The sequence below is a fragment of the Melanotaenia boesemani genome, chromosome 8 (genome assembly GCF_017639745.1).
Source record: "Melanotaenia boesemani isolate fMelBoe1 chromosome 8, fMelBoe1.pri, whole genome shotgun sequence".
NCBI lineage: Eukaryota > Metazoa > Chordata > Actinopteri > Atheriniformes > Melanotaeniidae > Melanotaenia > Melanotaenia boesemani.
The window spans coordinates 15399772-15419735 of NC_055689.1; the positions used below are offsets into that span (position 1 = coordinate 15399772).

The following is a 19964-nucleotide window of genomic DNA, read 5'->3' on the forward strand; positions in this document are numbered from 1 at the left end:
TACTATGTTAAAAAATGAAGGCCCCATGACTGTCACTTATTTATTTATTTAATATTATTATTTTTTTATTTATTTATTTATTTTTTACTTTATTATTTAAAACAATATAGTTGCTTTCCTCTTTAAATGTGGGGAAAAATGTATATCAGGCACCGATGGGAGAATTAATTACATTTAAATTGCAGTGAATTGCAACTAATAGAGTTAATAGTCAGCAGTTGTTGACGCTGTCCCTCAATGTGCGGAGCAAAACTTTGATTTGACGCATTAACGTGCAGGGCTGTCTGTGCGAGTTCGGGGGGAGGTAAACAAGATGGCGACAACCTGAGAGGCAAGAGTAACGTGAAGAGTCAATAAAATTAATTGGCGTTGTGTCAGACTCGAAGAAGACATTTGATTCATCAAGGACGGATACGCAAACTATAAATAAAGCCTGCAACGGAGATATATTCATAAGGATCTAGGTGAGAACCGGCTCCGGGAGCTAGTTAGCTTGTAAACTAAACTGCTAGCAATATTCATTGGAATCTGAGCGTATTGCTCATCGGTTAGCTTGCGTTAGCTGGAATCATCTGGTGTGCTTGGTCTGTTTCGAGGAGTCCGCTTGATGCTAAAGCTGATTGCGGTTTTGTTAATGGATTACCATAAAGCAGCGTAATCGGAGAGAAATGCATGTCACCTTGCATGGCACTGCTTCACCGGCAAATGAGGTGAAGTTAGCAGTTCTTAACGTCAGACGAAGTTGGCTAGCTAGTGCTGCTGCACATCCACTGTTAGCTATAGTTGTGTGACGACGTTTCAGTTGTCACCCCTTCACCTGTGCACTGTGAGCTCTAATTGAAAGCAAATAAGTTACATTTGTTTAGAAGTTCAAACTGGCAATGGTCATTGAAGATGTACACGTCGAGCAGCTACAAAGTGACATTGGAAAGCTTATTCATTCAGCCAGAGTTGCTACACTAGCTTCGCAGCTAGCCAACTGTTAATACTTTAAATATGTTCAGTTACTTCGCTTATATACTTGTACTTGACCATTTGTTACTGTTGTTTTAGGTGCTTACCAAAACTATTTCAAGGTACAGTTTTACCTTGTTTTATGAAGGAAAAGGCCATCTGTCTACGAAAAAGCTTGTGTACCGATTGTCCAATTACATTTGAGCCCATGTAAAAGGATTCTATGTACGGAAAAGCCGTAATTGTTTAATCCTCTCTTAAGTTTGTATTTGAATATAATTTATCTAGTTAAAGCTGAGAGCTTTAGTTTTAAGTCCACAAATGCTTAACTATAACTTGCATATGACAAAAGCTAAATTGACATAAAAGGAAATCTTGTCGGTGTCTGAAAATTTTCAGACCCAATTGTGCAAATGAAAAACTTGTTAATCATAAGCTGTCATGCTCGTTTGTTTAGTCATTTTTTAATGTTTGATCTTTGTTCTAATGGAAAGGTCATTCTCTTTGTGTCTGATTTTAAGCTCACAGCAGAAAGAAAACTGACCTTAACCAGCTAGCTGTTGGGTGAAACCAATTTGTGCATTTTCATTAATATGTCAATGGCCTATTTTCAGGTACCAGGCTGTAGAAACTGTAGTGACATGGAGGACACCTGAGGACAGTTCATCACATTGGATGGTTCAGTTGAACTCCTGAAGCCCAACTGACACCAGAGATTGGACTGATACTGCTGCATGCTTTGGCTGTTGATCTATGCTTGGATCTAGTCCAGCTATACACACTTATGTGTCCTGTGGAAACAATGTTATGCAGCATGGACCTTTGACAGAAATGCAGTGCTGCAAGGCCTTGAAGCAAGACTGGTTGCCTTTACCTAAAGTTGGATGGTATTAAATTTATAAATAGGGTATTAAGCCTGACACAGAGTAGTATAGAATTGTAGGATCATAATTTTTAAATTTCCCTTCAACTGCACTCATCACAGACTTATGTTCATAATGCACTGTATAAAGCACTAAGTCAACACTGGAGCCGACAGGTTCTGCACCAGTTTTTGCTCTTTTTGAGTAGACAGAGCCCTGATGTTTACAAATTTCAGATTGATTACCCACCTCCTCCCTTAACTCTCAGGCCTCATTACTTTCTTGTGCAGTTTCAGTATTTTCTAGTTCATCTTGTTGAATTGAAATACTCAGTTCAATGCTGAAAGGTTACCAGTGGATTACACCCCAGCAGCACTCATCAGCATTTGCAAACATTTTTCTTGCGCACAAGGCTTAAGCTGTCAAATATCTATCAGTCATGAGTGCCAGGGAGCTGCATCATCTTGACTATCTGAATGAAAATGAACTGATGGAGATGGATACTTTTATTCACCGCATTGACTCTACGGAAGTGATCTACCAACCACGGAGGAAGAGAGCAAAGCTGATAGGAAAGTACCTCATGGGGGATCTGCTAGGTGAAGGATCTTATGGTAAAGTCAAAGAAATGCTGGACTCTGAGACTCTTTGTCGCAGGGCTGTCAAGATACTGAAGAAGAAGAAGCTTCGGAGGATTCCCAATGGAGAAGCCAATGTGAAAAAGTGAGTTTTGTTTGCTTTATATCCTTGTCATTTAAGGTGATAAAATATTTTCTGAATTTCGAGCTGGTACACGCACTTGCACTGGCTTGATTAATCCTTGATCTGAATATGAGTTAAATAATTTGAGTCACCACACTGAAAATTTAATTAATCTACCCAAACCTCCAATGGGTTTCTGATGGCTTTGCGACAGTGAGAATGGTGTTTTGTGTTTGAACAACTCCGCTGTTATCTGTAGCCTGTTTCTCACAATGTGCTTTCTTGTATTTAAGTATGGAAATCTGCTTTATCCCCTCCTTCATTTACTGATTCAGTCTGTCTGTCGAATGTGTAAGTGGTGCAAACAAATTTAAAGAATACTTCTGTTTCGCATGTATTTGAGCCGTTTTAATGGTTTTCTCTCTTTCTACTTTGATTAGTATTATTCTTGGTTTTGGTATTAAGTACCTTCCATTTCACCTGCAGCTACACCCAGCAGCAATGTGAAGTTGCTCCTAGCATATCCTAAATATTTACAGTAGTCACAAACTATTAAGTATCATCTGCTTGCCTTAACCAGAAAGACTTCAGGAACTCTCTTCACCTGTTTGCAAATACCTGTTGGATCAAGTCTTTAGGGGTAATCAAGGACATTAAGTATTGAAGTTTGATGAAAACTGAGGTCTTTTTTAGAACAGTAAGATCTTATTAAAAAGGTATTGGTAAATCAGTGTGAATGAACAGCACCTTAGATTTCTATCACTACACTACCGTTCAAAAGTTTGGGGTCACTTCCCTATTGAATCCCATGGCAAAGTGACCCCAAACTTTTGAACGGTAGTGTATGTTAGTTAATTGTTTGAATTTGAATGTAGTCTGTAGTCTTTCCAAACTGAGAACATAATGAGATGACCATAGTAAACCTCTTAACTGCTATATGGTCAAATTTTTATCCCAAAATGTCCTCATACGTTTATTGCTAATAACAGTGTAGTTGTTTACTGTTGTCTGGGCTCTGTTTATTTCTTTATTATCTCGTTGCCACTGTAATTTGACCGTTAACGTCCATTAAATAGTTTTTCTGCATCACCCATTTCCTGATGAGCATCAGAAGTTTTAATCACAGTGGTATTGTTAAATATTAGTCGAGCCTTTCGCTGTGGGCCTGTGCTAATTATAGTTAGCTTTAGAAAAATGTCAGAATGAGTTCATATAGAGAGAAAGAAGCACTGCAAGGTGTGTTTGTAGGCCAAAGTCAAAACAGCAGCAGATGAGTAATGGGAGGCCAAACTGATATTTCAAAAAGAATAATTTTACGTGATTATTATGGTATGTTTTTATAATCAGATTTCTGGACTAACGTTTAAAGAAATTGACAGTTCTAAAAGAAAACCTTTTAAAGTTTAAAAATAACACAATTCCTTCAGTGGTATATACCTGTATGTGTGAGAGTGATATATATCACAAGGAACTGCTCAATTTTGTGTTTTATATTTTGTTTTCTTGAATTGAAGTGTATTTGTTACTTGAGATGGACAACTGAGAAGCACAGCTGTTCATAGACATAAAAACAAAGAATCAGATCTGTGTGAAAGAAGCACACTTAAAGAAATTGAATGTTTTGTTTACAAGATTGAGTTTAGCAGATTAGGCACCTCACTTGTCTGTCACAGACATTGGCCACATTTACATGAGTTTTAATTCCCCTTTAATTCAATAAAAATGAAATCCTCTTCAAAAAGATTTAAAATGACCTTGTAAACGCCTAATTCCGAATGAAAATGGCCATTCTGAATTAAATTTAAATGCAAAGTAAGGGGCTGATTTATTCTGATTTTAAATTCAAATTGAATAATTCCTCAACCATGTATGTCTTCATACTTAAATTAATTCTGGTTGTTCTACGCATGCTCGTTCCCTTGTCGTCTCATAATGACGATACAGTACTCTGTCTCCTTCTCCTCCTCAGCTGACGAAAGGTAAGTAGTATGCTTGTGTCAAGCTGCTACTTACAAACCGTAATCAAAGCAAAAATGGTTCTTATTATGTGGTCTTCCACGTTGTAGCCGAAAAGAAGCAAGAAATGGAGTTTGTTTTCTTCCTGTAGACATAAATATGTCACGTCCGCCCCCTGTCCAATCAGAACCCTTCCCAACCCCCAGATCTTAAGAAGAATTGAATAAAGCTGATTAAATGTTTTCCATGTAAACCTCAATTCGGAATTACTATTTTCATGTAAAAATAAAGGAGAATAGTCTAATTCCGAATGATTTAATTACCAATAATCAATTCCAAACATAAAAACATCATGTAATTGTATTGTCTTCTCCTTCCATCAGGTACCTGCCCTGTTCACCTTTTGAGTTAATTCAGGTGCTGACCTATTAGAAAATGTCAAGAAACTTGAGGGCTGAAGTACATGTGTGAAATCTTTAGGCGTGAAATCAACCGGCGACAGCTTAAACTGGGCTGAACATACCTCTGTGCTTCTCAACAGCTCCCACAAACATGCGACTACTTGTTTCAGCTTTCCAATGTCACATGAGGACGGTGCTTGAAATTTGGAACAGTGTGAAATGTGTCATTTGTTTTTTTTTCTGTTATTAATATTTGATCTGACATGGGAGAGAAAATAGATTAAAAACATTTTAAAACCGAGTAGTTAAAGGTGTGGATTTCCACCAGAAAGTGTGACAGACGCTGTTGTAGTCCTCATAAAAGTGGCATTTCAGGTGCTTTATCCTGTTTGTGATGAACTCGCTTGGGGGTAATGGTAACTCATGAAAACACAACTCTATTTGTCAGCCAAGATGCTACCACAGCTTTTAAGCAAAGAAAAACTTTGAGAAACACACTACACTGTTTGAGCCTCTCAGCACCTCAAATACAGCCATTTATGTTTGAGCCAGAATTGGATCCAAAGTATGAAGGTCAGCAGCACCAAAACACCAGTAACAAAGATGTGATTTAAAATCATAGTTAAAGTAATTTATCAAAGATAAAGCCATAAAAAATATTTTGTCACTAGTTCCCACACTTGCATTTCTTCATTTTTATTATCTGCATTAGACTTAACTAGTTAACTGTGTGAAAATAATCAAGCTTTGCTTTGAATGAAGTGGCTACAAAGAACAAAAGGATGATGTTATATAATTTTGGGATATTTCCAACCAGAAAGTATCGTATATAGACCCTTATGCTGAAAGAGATAACAGTGGAAGCACTGAACCTGCATTTTTTATCGGCTTATGGCACTTTTGCTGCTGGTTTCCACCTAGATACTTTTGGGTCATTTCACTTCTTAGTAAAAAGGGCAGAAGAAAAAGAAAAATTTTTACTACCACTGCCTAACTAATGATCTCATAAATTTAGTCACAATCCCTTGGTTACTTGACGAATCTTAAACAGTTTTGCAAAGAGCCTGTAAAGACCTGTTTGTGTGGGTGCTGTAGTAGCCCTCGGCCTCTCCATTCAGTGGCTGTTTAACATTCCTGTCTGCAAAACATTTCCTTCTTCTACAGTGTTGCTATCGAGATGGGCATGCTCATGCTGGTATTGATTGAGCAATAGCATTTCTATTTCTATGGTCACGCCTCAAAAATGCCTGTTTGGGGTGACAGGAGTGCACATGGACACATGAACCAGCGCAGCATAGCTTCAGATTTTGATCATTTATGTTGCTGCTGCATGATTACAGTTGCTTCCATATCGCTGAGTGTTGCAACCCTCTCAGCTCTGCAGCCTGCAGGCCGTAAGTGCTCAAGGTCCTTCAGTACACAACTGAACTCAGACTGCAGATGAACTGCAGCAGTCACTGTGCCTTCTCTGTCAGTACAGCTTCTATTTTTTGATGTGCTATAGAAATGAGCAGAGGGTTTGATTGGGTGGGGTTTGCTACATTTTAGATGTTTTATCTGTGCTTGCTCAGTATGATCACAGAGACACTGTACAGCTTGATAAAAGGGCATTTCTGGCACCTTACTGTATTTTCATCATATTTCTTTTTCACATGTGAATGAGACAGCTCCAACTTTTTAACAGGGCAATGTTGCAGCACTATTTGCCTTTGCGTTTGTATGAAAGCCAGACTCTAGGCCCAGCATATCCATTTACCAGTGTTAAGGGCAAAACACAAAGTTTATCCACTGCATGGGGATAAGACCCAAAAAAGTTTTTTTGTTTGTTTCCTGTGTGAAAACAACTGTGTCCTTTAGTTTTGTTTTATTTCAGACAGACACACACCAAATATGTGTCACAGTAAAGCACATGTTGCTAAGATCGGCGAGGAATTGTCGAACGGTTTACAGTAATTAATCAGTCAGTAATTGCATTAATCCCCAGATCTCGTTCCTGTTTCTCACACACTGCTTATCAAGACTAGTAGCCTTCTGCAACAGCTATGACTCAAATGATTTTTCTTACTATTAAGTCAAACATGCAGATATAATTGAAAATTGAATAGAAATCAGGTCTAAAGTTTAATTTCCCCTAAATATAAAGCAAACTTTTCATATCCCGAGGGTATGAAGGAGTCTACAGTTGGTACGTTCTGCTCTTCCCATCTAGATTGATTTGCTTCCCCACTCACAGCCCTCTGATGAATGTTGAGTCTCAAGGGGTTTACCATGCTGGTGATTTAAACATCTCCTTGGCTACTGAAGTGAAATATCAGGTTGTCTGTCTTCATAGTGAAGCTTGTGTAATTAACTTCTACTGTTGTTGTCCACTTGGGTGTTTTTGGTCAGCCCTTGTTTTTTGGGCTTGGAATACACTAACAAAACCAAAAAATGTAATGCTCAATCTCAAAAGTTAATTATCCAATTTCAAGTAAAAAATAACGTCAAGTCACTCATTACTCATATGCCAATCATTTTTCTCCTCTGCTTAACAGCTTCTTGGAAATGGGATTTTTTTTCTCTTAAACCTTTCAATCTTCTTTGGTCTTATTTCCATTCATAGGGAGATTCAGCTGCTAAGAAGACTACAACACAAGAATGTGATTCAGTTAGTGGACGTGCTCTACAATGAAGAGAAGCAGAAGATATATCCTTAAGCTGCTTTGTGATTTTGTTTTGTGTTTTTTTTTTTTATAAACATTAAGGGTGTAAATGTTATAAAGTGTTCATTTTAAAACTGGCTCTTGTTACTTAAGTATCTGTTTGGTTGGTTTGGCAATTTCTCTTGACTCCTAGTTACGTATATGGTAATGGAGTATTGTGTTTGTGGGATGCAAGAGATGTTGGACAGTGTCCCAGAGAAAAGGTTTCCAGTATTTCAAGCTCACGGGTAAGTTCTTTCTTTCTTTCTCTCTCTTCTGTAGTCTCTCTCTTTGTGAGCCTCTGTGCTATATTTAGTCTAACCCGTTCTGCAGCCACCTCTCTGGGCCTAAGTTTAGATCTGAGTCTGCAGAGGCTCTGCTGTTACGATAACTGACCTGAGATTGTGTGAATGTTTGCTTACTGCTAAAAAGCCGTTGATGTAATGAGTGATTAAGCTTTTTCTTATTGCAGTGATGAATTGTTATTTATGCTAAATGTTTTCCCACTCCCCTTTTTGGTAATGTGCATAAATTCCACTGGTTTTCTATGTTCTTGCGTTTTTCAGGTACTTTTGCCAACTCATAGATGGTCTTGAATATTTGCACAGCCAAGGAATAGTTCATAAAGACATTAAACCAGGGAATCTGCTGCTGACCACAGACGGGGCGCTTAAAATCTCTGACCTGGGAGTAGCAGAGGTAAACCTAGACTGAATGTTATATTTGAATGTCACTATATTCACTCACTATTAATTTCTTCCAAGGTGAATTTACAATCTTTTATATAGAAGCCATTGTTAAGTTTTTTGATCCTCAAATATTGCAGAAACGTTCTGTATCCCTGTTAACTGATTTGTTTATTCTGTTTGCTTATTTCTGTTTTTAAAAAGGAAATGTCAAAAGTCAAGTTGTCCTGTTGTTATTTCATGAATTGTATTCACACAAAAAAAACAAAAACAAAAGAATGGTATACATTACTATATTTTTCAGGCCCTTCACCCATTTGCAGAGGATGACACGTGTCGCACCAGTCAGGGCTCGCCAGCTTTCCAGCCCCCAGAGATTGCCAATGGACTGGATACCTTTTCAGGGTTTAAAGTAGACATTTGGTCTGCTGGAGTAACACTGTGAGCAACACTCATAATTTTTACATTGTCGTCTTCTCCAAGGACACCTAACAGAGTTTTTCATGCTATTCTTACCGTGCTCTTTTTTTTTTTTTTTTTCCCCCCCCTTCGATACAGATACAACATTACAACAAGTCTTTATCCGTTTGAAGGAGACAATATCTATAAGCTGTTTGAGAACATTGGAAAAGGAGACTACACTATTCCTGAGGAGTGTGGACCGCTCCTGTCAGACCTGCTGCAAGGTAATTTCTGTTCAAAGCAAACTCTTTGTAACCCCAAAGCAGACAAAATAAATATGTAGACGTGTATAATAATTAGCTGATTATTAGCACTTAAGTGGTCTCCGGATGTTAAATTGGTAAAAACAAGCAGCCAATGATATTTTTCGGTGTTGATGTAGAACAACACATGGAAGTGCATTACTGCTGCTACAGTCATGATGTAGATGTATAATTCTTTAAATGAGCGATGGTTAAACTTAATTGTCTGACACATTGCAATTTCAGCCTTTGTCAGACTTGAAAGAAAAATCGGATGTATTGATCAGTGATGGATGTTCCTCCATCTGACGTCAACTTGCATCCGTTGCTGGCTTGACTGTACTGAGGCATCCCAGAACAGAACAGCTACTGGTTACTGAATATTTGACACAATTGTGTTCATAGTTGTTTTGACTATATTTGTAAGTCTAGATTTAGACCGAACTGTTAATGTGCAGAACCCTGCAGCCATACCTGCATCTGCTGATGCTACCAAGAACAGCATTGTAGAAAATCAGCATGATCTCAGGTCGAACCCTGAACAGCCTGAGCCTGCTTAAGAAATGAAGCCTTTCAGCTGGTCTGCAGCACAGATAATAAACATTGGCACTCCAGCACAGGATATAGTAGTATATTTACTTTGTCTATGACCACTTGGAAAATTTTATTTTTGGATATTAAAATCATGTGTGAGGACCATATTGTAGTAATATGGAGTATTACTGTTACCATCATTTTTGTATTGCTGTACCATAACCACAAATCTGGCTTTGCCAAAGGACAGGGTAAGTGGTTAAAACGGTTGATTTTTAATGTAATCTCATGCATATTTTAAAAATGTGTGCATTTTTGCTTGTAGGCAATTTTAAAAAATTCAAATATAGAAATAGTCATGGATTCAGTAGGAAGTTATTGTGCAAAAGGATACAATGAGTTCTGTGCAATAATATTCTGGTTCAATTATAGCTGTGTCCATTGAGGAATAACCTAAAAATGTTCAGGCTAGGGCTGTCAAATGATAAAAAATTTTATTCAGATTAATCACAGCTTACAAATTAATTGATCATGACTAATCACCATTTGCGACTATGCCTGAAATGTAAATGCTTACTTGGGTTTTTCTTATCCTTTTCCTGGGCCCCTGCCTGGCCCCATCAAAACCTTTCTAGACCCACCCCTCTATACCTGAGGTGTAAATCATTTCTGTCACCTGTCAGCTACTTTGTTAGTGAAGGGTCCTGCTCTGATTGGTATTTTAGAGCCTGTTCATAATCTTTTTTCACCACATTCATGGCCCATAAATGATGAGCTGTGTCTCCAACATCTGCACAGCACCAGTGATTTAGAGAAGACGTCTCTTTGCTTCCTTTTGCTGTTCCACTCTCACTAGAAATCTGATCCTGATCTTTTACAGCTGTTTCACTGGTAAACACCTTTTAATACTGAAAAATAATATAAAATAAAGGCAAACGATACCTAACTGAAACAGGCTGCTGTTATCAACATTTTTCATTCTTCAGCTTCACGTGACAGTGATGTGGATCAGATTGACATGAGACTGGTAAGTTTAGTTTACTGTTGGGTAAATATGCTCTGGTGTGAGCCATGAACTGCTGGTTTCCTTCTCAGCTGAATGATAAACAAACGCAACAAGAGAGACGGTACTAGCGACAGAAAAGCCGATCAGCTGATTACCCACAGCTGTCATGATTCACAACAGGAGAGGGGAGAGGAGGCGGCAGTGACATTTATGCAAAACTACGTGTGAAGTTTTTGTTTTGTTTTTTTTTTGGGTGCGTCACCTTTAAATCCACGCATAAAGCCAGCCAACTCACCTTTTTCCACATTGCCTCTAGACACCTCCATGTCTCGCCTCATTAATGACGAATGCTGCACATACGTTAAATGGGTTAACATTTTTAAGGCTTTTAATTATATAAATTAGTTACTGCCCCTAACGCGTTATTTTAGACAGCCTTAGTTCAGGCTGAAGATTTTTTTTTTTTTACCCCCCTGTGAATAAGCATAATACAAACTAACAATGCAGTACTTTCCCACAAAGTTGTCAACCTTTTTATTCATTGATTAGATTGTAACATTTGATTGTCAGTAAAATTATATTTTAACATCTTATCTGATTTTAGTCCTTTGCTTTGTCATTGGATGTGGTCTCTTTATTTTTCTAAACACTACTTCTTTGTAGTTCTGGGATGGAGGGGCTAAAGGCTTAGTAATAAATCTGTGTGGCTGCGCCACAAATCTTAATTTTTATACTGTTTTGCTGCCACTTCTTGGCATTATCAGAAATATGTGGAACAATTTTAGCAGTGGGCTGCTCTTGGTTTTGTTAATGGTGGTGTTGGTGCCTTAGCTTTGCTGTGGAAAAGACAGAGGACAAAGTTGTGCTCTGTGTTGCAGGTAAACTCAGTGTTAAATAATGAAGATTACCTGTTGTCTTTTCACTCATGCTTCTTTGCTTTTTATTTTTGGTACTTTGTTGTTTTCGACATGTAATACCTCTTTGTCCTCCTTGTTTGAACTGACCTTCAAGCGGTCAGCATTCAACCAATGCATAGCATAATTTCCAAGGACTGTGCTTTGTTAGGTTTTTGACAGTCTGTGTCTGTCTGTCAATGGTTGTCAGAGCCTGAGAGCACTGTAAACTGATATCTCAGCGAAGGTATGAAACAGCCTAAGGTCTGAATGCAGTTCATTTACAAAAACTAACTGCATAGTGTATGTTTCCTCTTTAAGGTGATAACTAAAGAACTTGCCTGCAGGGTAGGGGTTGATTCGTTGTGCAGTATAGAATTAACTGAATTTTATAGCTTTGCTGTAACAGCAGCTGCATGTGTCATGCATCATTAGGCACTGGCATGCAGGAAGGCGTTTTTTTTTTTTTTTTTAACATGTTTTCAAGATAACAGAATGTGGGTTTATGTACTGTTACAGAAAATGGATTATCTGATTAAGTTAAGTAGAAATGAAATTACCTGGACATCTAGTGAATGTATCGAATCACTGAGTGCCTAAAAGTAACTCAGTGATCTTTTCTATATGTGTCCAGCAGGTGGTGCTGTTACATTGAAAGTCATGGTGACTTCTCACTATGCAAGGCTTTCTCGAACAGTAGAAATCCCTTCTGTTGTCGACGTGGTTTTCATTGATCTGAAGCCAGCAGCAGAATACTAAACACGTCATGGTCAAACATTGCTTTTCACAGGTTGAATGCTGCAATATTTCTGGCCTCTCATAAAAACAAAGATGAGTCAAGGGTCCTTTATTTAAAATGTAAAAGAAATGTTTGTGTGAAAGCAAACCAGCTGCCTGCTAAATCTGATAAGAATGTTGGGAAGATTATGTTTCTACTAACTAATGAAACCTTTCTAAGAAGGCTAAATGCTTAAGTACTGTTCTAGCCTCTTATCCAGGTTAGCCTTTGTCCATTTTATGGAAATGAATCCACTGTACACTGGTACCTTTATTCTTGGTATTTCTTTACCCTTTTTTTTTTTAATTATTAGTTGTTATTTAAAAGAATGATTGTCACAGTGAATGTTTTGTTGTTTTTTTTTTCTTTTTTTTTTTTTCTTTTTTTATCAAAGAATCGATAGAAAGTAAGAATGGCTCTTATAAAACGCATTGGGCCTGTTTCCCCCATTTTGTGAGTGTGTGACGTCTGTCTGTGATGACGCAGCACCTGAGAGACAGTCGGTCCATAATTACATGGTCTAAAATAAGCCTAGTGCTACAAAAGGTGTCCTTCAGCAGGCTCAGCACTACTATCAGCTCTCTGCATTCTGCCCTTTTCTGCCTAGTGGGAGACCATTGCATAATTAGGACAGGCACCACATCACTTCTGCCTTATCATACTGACACTCTACTTTTCCCATAGGTCAATCCCACATTATTATAATTAAGGCACAAAATCCTCATTACATTGGTACAGCTGTTAAGCTATTCATATTGATGTTTCCTTATGGAAGCTCATTGACTTCTTAAGCTACATGGGATGCTTTGACACACACAGTGATGAATGAGACTACTTGCATTAATAAATGTTCCTTGAAAGGTTGTCATCTGTCTGCCAGTAGCCTCTCCCCTGAGAGCTATGGCTGTTGTAGAATTTTTTTTTCTAGACTGTTATTAACTCCACCTTTATGGTGTTTGTTTTTCAGGAATGCTTGAGTATGACCCTGTTAAGAGATTTTCCATACAAAATATAAGGCAACACAAGTGAGTGGTTGAATATAATGTTTGGTTTCTTGAAATAATTCAGTGCATTTACAAATAAATACATGTGATAATGAATGTACCTCCACGGGAAGTGTTTAGAAAAATTCTGATCTGTCTCTTGTGTCAAAACTTTGCCAGCTGGGTGCGAAAGAAACACCCTCCATCTGAGCCCCCTGTACCCATCCCTGCCAACGCAGAAAACAGGGACCCCTGGCGAAGTATGACAGTGGTCCCCTACCTGGAGGATTTGCACGGATACACAGAGGAAGATGACGAACTCTATGATGGGGAGGATGAGATCATATACACTCAGGACTTCACAGTGCCAGGTTAGTGTGCACACAACTGCATTTGAGGTGGACTACATTCTTGACAGAATTTTTGGCACCTTGGAAATGTAAGTTAAAAAAGAAAAAAAACTCAATTATCCTGAAAAATAAGCTGAGATTTTTAGATAAGCACGATCCAATATTTTGGGGTTCCGATTCAATTCTGATGTCTAAAACTGGGTAACTGCAGATACCATTATTTTTTTAAAACCAAACCAGTTTATGTGAACATTATTGTGACTATCATCGTTATTGCTGTTATTATTGACTAAGGTTTTGTTAGGCTGTAGTAAACCATACATCACTTCTTAATAAGAGAGCAACTGTTAATTAATCCAGTTTGAATGTTTTCCAAAATTCCAAGAAAAAAACTTTTAAATTAAAAGGCTATGTCTGTAGTTGCTTTATAAGCTTTTTAATATTTAAATTTCAAGTAAATGTGTTGAAATGGAAGCAGAGTGTATATGAATAAGCTGGGAACACTAGATGTGCTGACAGTGTAGCAGACAGATTGAGGTCTGCAGTATCGGCTCAGTGGGCTCGCTTTTGCTAAAGAGGACGTCTGATCATAGAAGCTGCTGTTCAGTCTGGCCGGAACGTCTTTTATGTAGCCGATTTGCAAGAACTTTAAGTTCAGTTTGAAGATCCGACAAACGAGGCCGTGCCAGTTGCAAATGTTTAAAATGCTCCACAATTTAACATGCATTAGTGAAAGTATCGTTAATGCTGTACTCTGAATAAATCTGTCATGCTCAACAAGCTCCAGCATATGAGCAAAACGGCCCAAGCTGGAGATCTCCAAGTCTTCCTTCACCTTCTACATGTGAGTCACATTGTCATGCAGGATTACAGCATTTAGCTAGTTGAATTTTCCAGCATTTTCTTCGACAGATAGAGGCTGATTGGCAGGAATTGAATCAGCTTTTCTGTGGGCTGAACCCTTCAGTCATTGTTCCCGTTCCTCTGGAACACTTCAGTGTCTGCCGCATTCAGTTTTCTCTTCCCTTCTTGGCTGAGGTGGATCGACCCGGGCTATAAAAGTGAAAGTATTTGTAAATGTGTGTAATAAGAAAGCAGTTGCTATTGATGGTTTTGTATTTGAATTTTATTTGCCTTCCAGAAAATGTTATCTGTGGTCTTATTTGCTACCTGTGCTACTTAACGTTTATCTCTCTTTTCCACATCAAACTGCTTCTTATAGCTTTATGTAGTTAAGAAAATGAATCGTCTGCTTTCAGAGTCATAGAACCGGATTGAGCATGAAGCTTAGCATGAAGGATGTAGTTAGCAAGTAAAGCTAAATCTGCAGAATGCTAAAAATGTTGTCAGTACAGATTCAGAAAATTTGGTAGGTAGTTGGTCTCTTATATCCTGCACTGCCATGTGCATCAGTCACATAACTGAAGATGCTGCAGACATTTAGCTCCAATTCAGGTGCAATAAAATGATGTCCCTGAATGCGAAGGTATAATCATGGCACGTTCCAGTTGTCTTCAGAACTCAGAATTCTGAGGAATTTTTGCCAGAATGACAAACTCTAAGTAAGTTTCAGAGGACTCTGAGATTCCAGATTTGAAGATTGCTGCACCCAGTACCACTTGGTCCATTGCTGTCTTTATTAAAATCCTTTATAATTTGTGTTTCCAGATTAAACAGCAGTGATAATTATTTTGTTACGACAGGTTTGTTTATGAAAAATCACCTCAATATGTCTGGTTTACTAATCATTATCACCAAAATTGGCAGCTGTTCTCATGTTGGACATTTTTAAAAATTGGCTGTTTTGGAGGCGTCCATTTTGTGGTACATTACTGTGATGAAACAGTTTTATCACAAGTTGCGATAATTTCTCAATGATTAAAGAAATGACTGTTGCATTGGTTGGTTCACATTGGGTGGCAGTAATGAACCAAATCGTTTTTGCCAACCACCAAAAAACATCAAGAAAAAGAACAACAACCACCATGAGACAGAGATCAGGGTTTACCGAACCAAACCGCATCAAAGAGGCAAAGAGAAAGAGAGAGAAACGGAAAAACGGGTATCTGATGAAAGAAGGCAGATATCTTGTTCTTGATTTTACAGTAAATGTGTAAAAGATGTTTACATTAGTAAGACACTCCAGTTTTTAAGATGAAATCTTTATGATGAAAGATGAAAACCGGCCTGGATACCACCAGCAAGAAAAGCAGCTAAATAAAAAGACCTCTTAACCCCCTTTTTTTGTGTGTCCTGTCCAAGGCCTCTTAGCCCTTAACTAGAGATTATGAATGATGTTAAATTGGTCCGTCTCAGCCATGAAGGTGGAAAACTGAATGAATCAAATCTCCAGCTCCCAGCAGATTCCTGCACCAATCCAGTTTTTTCAATTTTGAACCCAGGCCATGCGTCCCCGTTAATGATAGTTACCAAACAAGTCATTACTACAGTATTCTCCCAACGAAATCTGGGCCCAACCCATTGGAATATAATTCATGACTCGAACTGTGATGCACACATAACAGTACTGATCTTTGGAGGTAGTTTATTATAAGCTGAACGTAATATAACTATCTCCAAAATTTAGCTGCTTACGCCAACAATTTTTTAACCAGATCGCTTTGCAAAAGCAAAACATCCACACTTCCTGGATTAAACTGTTCATTAATCACAAATTTAGCTCCAAAAAAGGAAACCATGTTGCCTAATACTGTATTTAAATATCCAAAACACAACACAGTTATTTATGGTAGAAAAAGTCTAAGAACCACTGCATTAAGACATTCATTCTGTTTGTTGCATGCCAGCAAAATTGGTTCCTAACTGCCTGAAAGTCTGTCTCCATTTTTTTTTTTTTTTTTTTTTTTTAGAAGACCTTTTATTGACGATTGGTTGACTGTTGTTTTTAATTTTCCTCAATTTAAATATACCTTTTTCACTGCATGTATTTTAACTCGGGTGTAATAAGAGGGGTTGCATTTCACCAAGGAAAAGTCCTGGCATACTGGAACTCTTCATGAGACTGAGTTGTGATTTCATTTGTGAGTTAAAACCTCCACAGTGAAGAAGAACAAGCTGCACTTTGTCCAATGTTTCCCTCAGTTTCAGAAAATGTTTCCACTAATCAGCTGTGTGTACCAACTCTAACCCACTGTAGACAGATGCCAGGATGAATATACAATAACATAATCTTTTATATTTGATTTAACTTGTTCCCCTCTTCTTTTATCATATTTCTCTGGAATTTAGATCCTTTATCTGTTGCTAGGCAACAGCCAGTAATAATAAATGCAGCAGTCAGTGTTGGGTATTTAGAAGTGGTGCCCCACATAAAAACCAAATGGAGCTGTAGAATGAACGAAGTGATCTAAAAATAGTCCAATTGAAAGGGTTTTGGTGTGGGAGTATGAATGGTTTTCCAGTCTTTACTCCCACTCACACAGCATTTTCCCTCATATGGTGCTACATATCAATTAAAGAATAGTTTACACAGTAAATTAAACCGTTTGACCTGGTGTTTCATTTCTGTAGGACCTACATCTCGTCTGCAGTGTTGCAATTTTGGTTTGTGGGAACTCAATTTTCTAAAGCTACGCATGCTGACACAGACCCACAAAAACATCTGCACTTGAAATAAACAAGTGGCATCAAATTAAGGGTTTATTTTTCACCAGGTGGATTTCCCTGTTTGTACAGTTTCTCACTTAAGCGGTGCTTTTATCTGACCTGACATTCCTCTGGTGCTTTACATAGCAATTTTGTGATGATTTCCATTCATGCTATCACTCTGCCTGCTCCCCCATATTGTTTTAAATGTGAACTGTTGTGTGTCTTCAGGGCAAGTGACTGAAGAAGATCAGGGTAATGCAGACCATAGTCCAGCTGTAGCCAAGCCAGTTTGTGTGAATGGGACAGAAGGGGGCTCTCTGAACAGCAAGGCCAAAGCAGAACGTAGATCCTCCTCCTCATCCAACCCCTCACGTAAAGGAATCTCCACAGCCAGCAAAATCCGCAAGCTCTCCACCTGCAAGCAGCAATGACACCTTACTTCTCTTTCTACCATGGCAACAGCCTACCTGGTGAGTGTGTTTACTTCAAAAGCTGCATTTGAGCATGTGCTTCTGAAGGGCACCTTTTTTTAAATAGGAGAGAAATGGTTAGGAAACTGCAGAGAAAATGATGCTGCAGCTCCAAATAAAAAGAACAAGGAATGATAATGTATTAAAACAGAATGAGAAGTAGAGAGGAGGAGAAGGGAGAAGGAAGTTAGGGGAAAATAAAGATGAAGAGAGAATCTGTGTTGATATTCAGCAAGCGATGTTCTGACTCACCATCTCTCCCAAGGCAAGCACAGGGGAGTTTTCCTATACACTCACAAAAACGGCCTTTTCTTTAAATTTAGGATTTATCTATATTCATTTTTTTTTTCAAAGGGTTTTCAGTGGCCTTCATATACATGACGTGGCAGATATTTGCTGCAAAAAATAAAACTGATTGTCCTCTTTTGCCAGTTACCACCCACATCTGCTCTTTCTGTCTTGCACACATACAAAACCACTCACAACGCGGGGCTTTTTGTCACGGGTGCAGTGCAGAAGAGATGCTGTGTATTAATTTGTTCAGGGATGACTCACCCTGCATTAGATAAAGTGGATTGTGGGATGTTTCTCTCCTTTTCACTCTGTGGGTTGACTCAGTTTTAACAGCACCAGTTTGTCCTGTCATAAAACTCTGTCATACCATCCAGTTTTATTTCAGGGACGCTTGCTTTTGGTCATGTGTCCAGATAAAAATACATCTCAGATTCCACCAGACTTCTGTTAAATTATGCTGCCTCTGTCTCTTTCAGGTTGTTCTGTCCTCATCCTTCTGTGTCTGGAGTTGTCACAGTTGTGAGAGAAACCTGCTGACATTAACGTCCCCAAAACCTCCTCAGACCCCTGGCCTGCAGAGTCTTTTGAAGATGAGGTGCAAGTGATTGGGAGGAGGACAGCATGAAATGTTCTTTTTTGCTCTGAGACTAAGGCATTTGCCGTGAAGATGGTGTTTATTTTCTTCAATACTCTGGCTCCTTTGAACTTGTGTCATCCAGTTGTGTCCTCTGCTCATTTCCCCCCTCCCCCTTCTGTCTGTCCTCATCAAAGGGACAAATGTTGCACCAGATGTTACAGACACCATCACCTCTGTTCCTGCCCATCCACCCTTCTTCTCACCCACTGTTTCTTTGATTTTACCTTTTGTTTTTACAGAATCCTAATGGCAGTTTTTAATACACATTGTCATGTGTAAAAAGATTAAAGAAGAAAAAGCAAACAAAAGTTATGAATAATTCTATATTTAAATCTGAGTTGTTATGATAGTTCAACCATTAACATAAAAACTGCATGCTGTACAGAGCTAGAAGAAAGAGAAAGTGCTTGGTTTGTAGACAGACTGACGGACTGATGCCCTGAGATCCACTGCTGACCTGTTGGGGATTTTTGATTTTCATTTGTTTTATTTTTATTTTTCCAATGAATATTTTTTTAATTATTATTTATATAAAATGTGTCCCAAAACAGGCTATTTTGTTGGATTATCCTTTGTGTTTTAGTTGAGTATATTTTCATTTTGCAATACAGCACAGTTGTTTTTGTCGACATTTCTTATTTTTCTTACTTTCCCTCTCCATTTTGAGGTTATGCCGATAAAAATACACACTCTTTTTCTGTCTGCAACCATTTTATAATGGGCACCGGTGCCGTTCGGTTGCAGGCAGCAAGCCCCGACAGTCGCCCAATCGCCTGTTTTCTAGCGATCCTTTGATGTACCGATCACATCAACAGGAGCCCTGCCCCACTCTTACACAGCCAGGACCATCATCAACTCCTCACTGGGAATAGATCAGAGAGCAGGTGAGTCACACCTTTGAGGATGGGAGGGAGCAGCTCATCCCACACCAGCAAGGTCGACACAAAGGCTTTCCATTCACAGAACACGAAAAGCAGTGTAGACAGGATGAAGTGATGCCCTGTGTTAACAGGCTGAGGAACACTTCTGCAGCATGATTAGTATGTGAAGACACACTTCAGGTCTCTGTTTTGATGGGAATGGTTGTGCTGTTTCAACATTTTCACAGTACATCAGTTCACACAACCAGAAAGAAGTCAGAGGGGGAAGTCAGTTATTTTGTACCTTTTTAATGTTTTTATTCAGAAAAACCTGGAGTCCAAATTATTTGCCACAGTTGGTCCCACAAGATCTGGCCTCTGCCAAGGCTGCAAGACATCTGAAATTCTTACACTAATTTTACATTAATTCAGGTGGTGCCACATGGATGAGGACAAAGACATGTTTACATGGATACACACAGTAGCTCAACACTGAAGTATGTGAGTGTTTAAAAATAAAAAGGGAGCATGCTGGGTCTACTCCAGGTTACAGTCCTCTCCATGGCAAAGATTTGAGTAAAAACAACTTGTTTCAGAAATAGG

General features: G+C 38.5%; 1 protein-coding gene across 2 annotated transcripts; it reads left to right on the forward strand.

Annotated features, from left to right (window-relative positions):
- The first annotated feature begins 259 nt into the window (after positions 1–259).
- On the forward strand, positions 260–19200 carry stk11 (serine/threonine kinase 11). Of its 2 annotated transcripts, none has more exons than XM_041992429.1 (12): positions 260–464; positions 1569–1817; positions 1880–2540; positions 7479–7562; positions 7716–7805; positions 8124–8256; positions 8548–8684; positions 8802–8929; positions 13126–13183; positions 13322–13512; positions 17329–17570; positions 18341–19200. In XM_041992429.1, exons 3-11 carry the CDS (start codon positions 2257–2259, stop codon positions 17529–17531), a joined length of 1308 nt encoding a protein of 435 aa, XP_041848363.1. In that variant the 5' UTR covers positions 260–464; positions 1569–1817; positions 1880–2256; the 3' UTR covers positions 17532–17570; positions 18341–19200. The 2 variants fall into 2 exon arrangements, with proteins under 2 accessions (XP_041848363.1, XP_041848364.1); XM_041992430.1 differs by lacking the exon at positions 260–464 and adding an exon at positions 566–710.
- The last annotated feature ends 764 nt before the right edge of the window (positions 19201–19964 follow it).

Coding starts and splice junctions, on each gene's coding strand:
- stk11 (XM_041992429.1), top strand. CDS start 2,257: ATGAGTGCCAGGGAGCTGCATCATCTTGACTATCTGAATGAAAATGAA. Junction 7,806..8,123: donor CCAGTATTTCAAGCTCACGG/GTAAGTTCTTTC, acceptor TGCGTTTTTCAG/GTACTTTTGCCAACTCATAG. Junction 8,685..8,801: donor TGGTCTGCTGGAGTAACACT/GTGAGCAACACT, acceptor CCTTCGATACAG/ATACAACATTACAACAAGTC.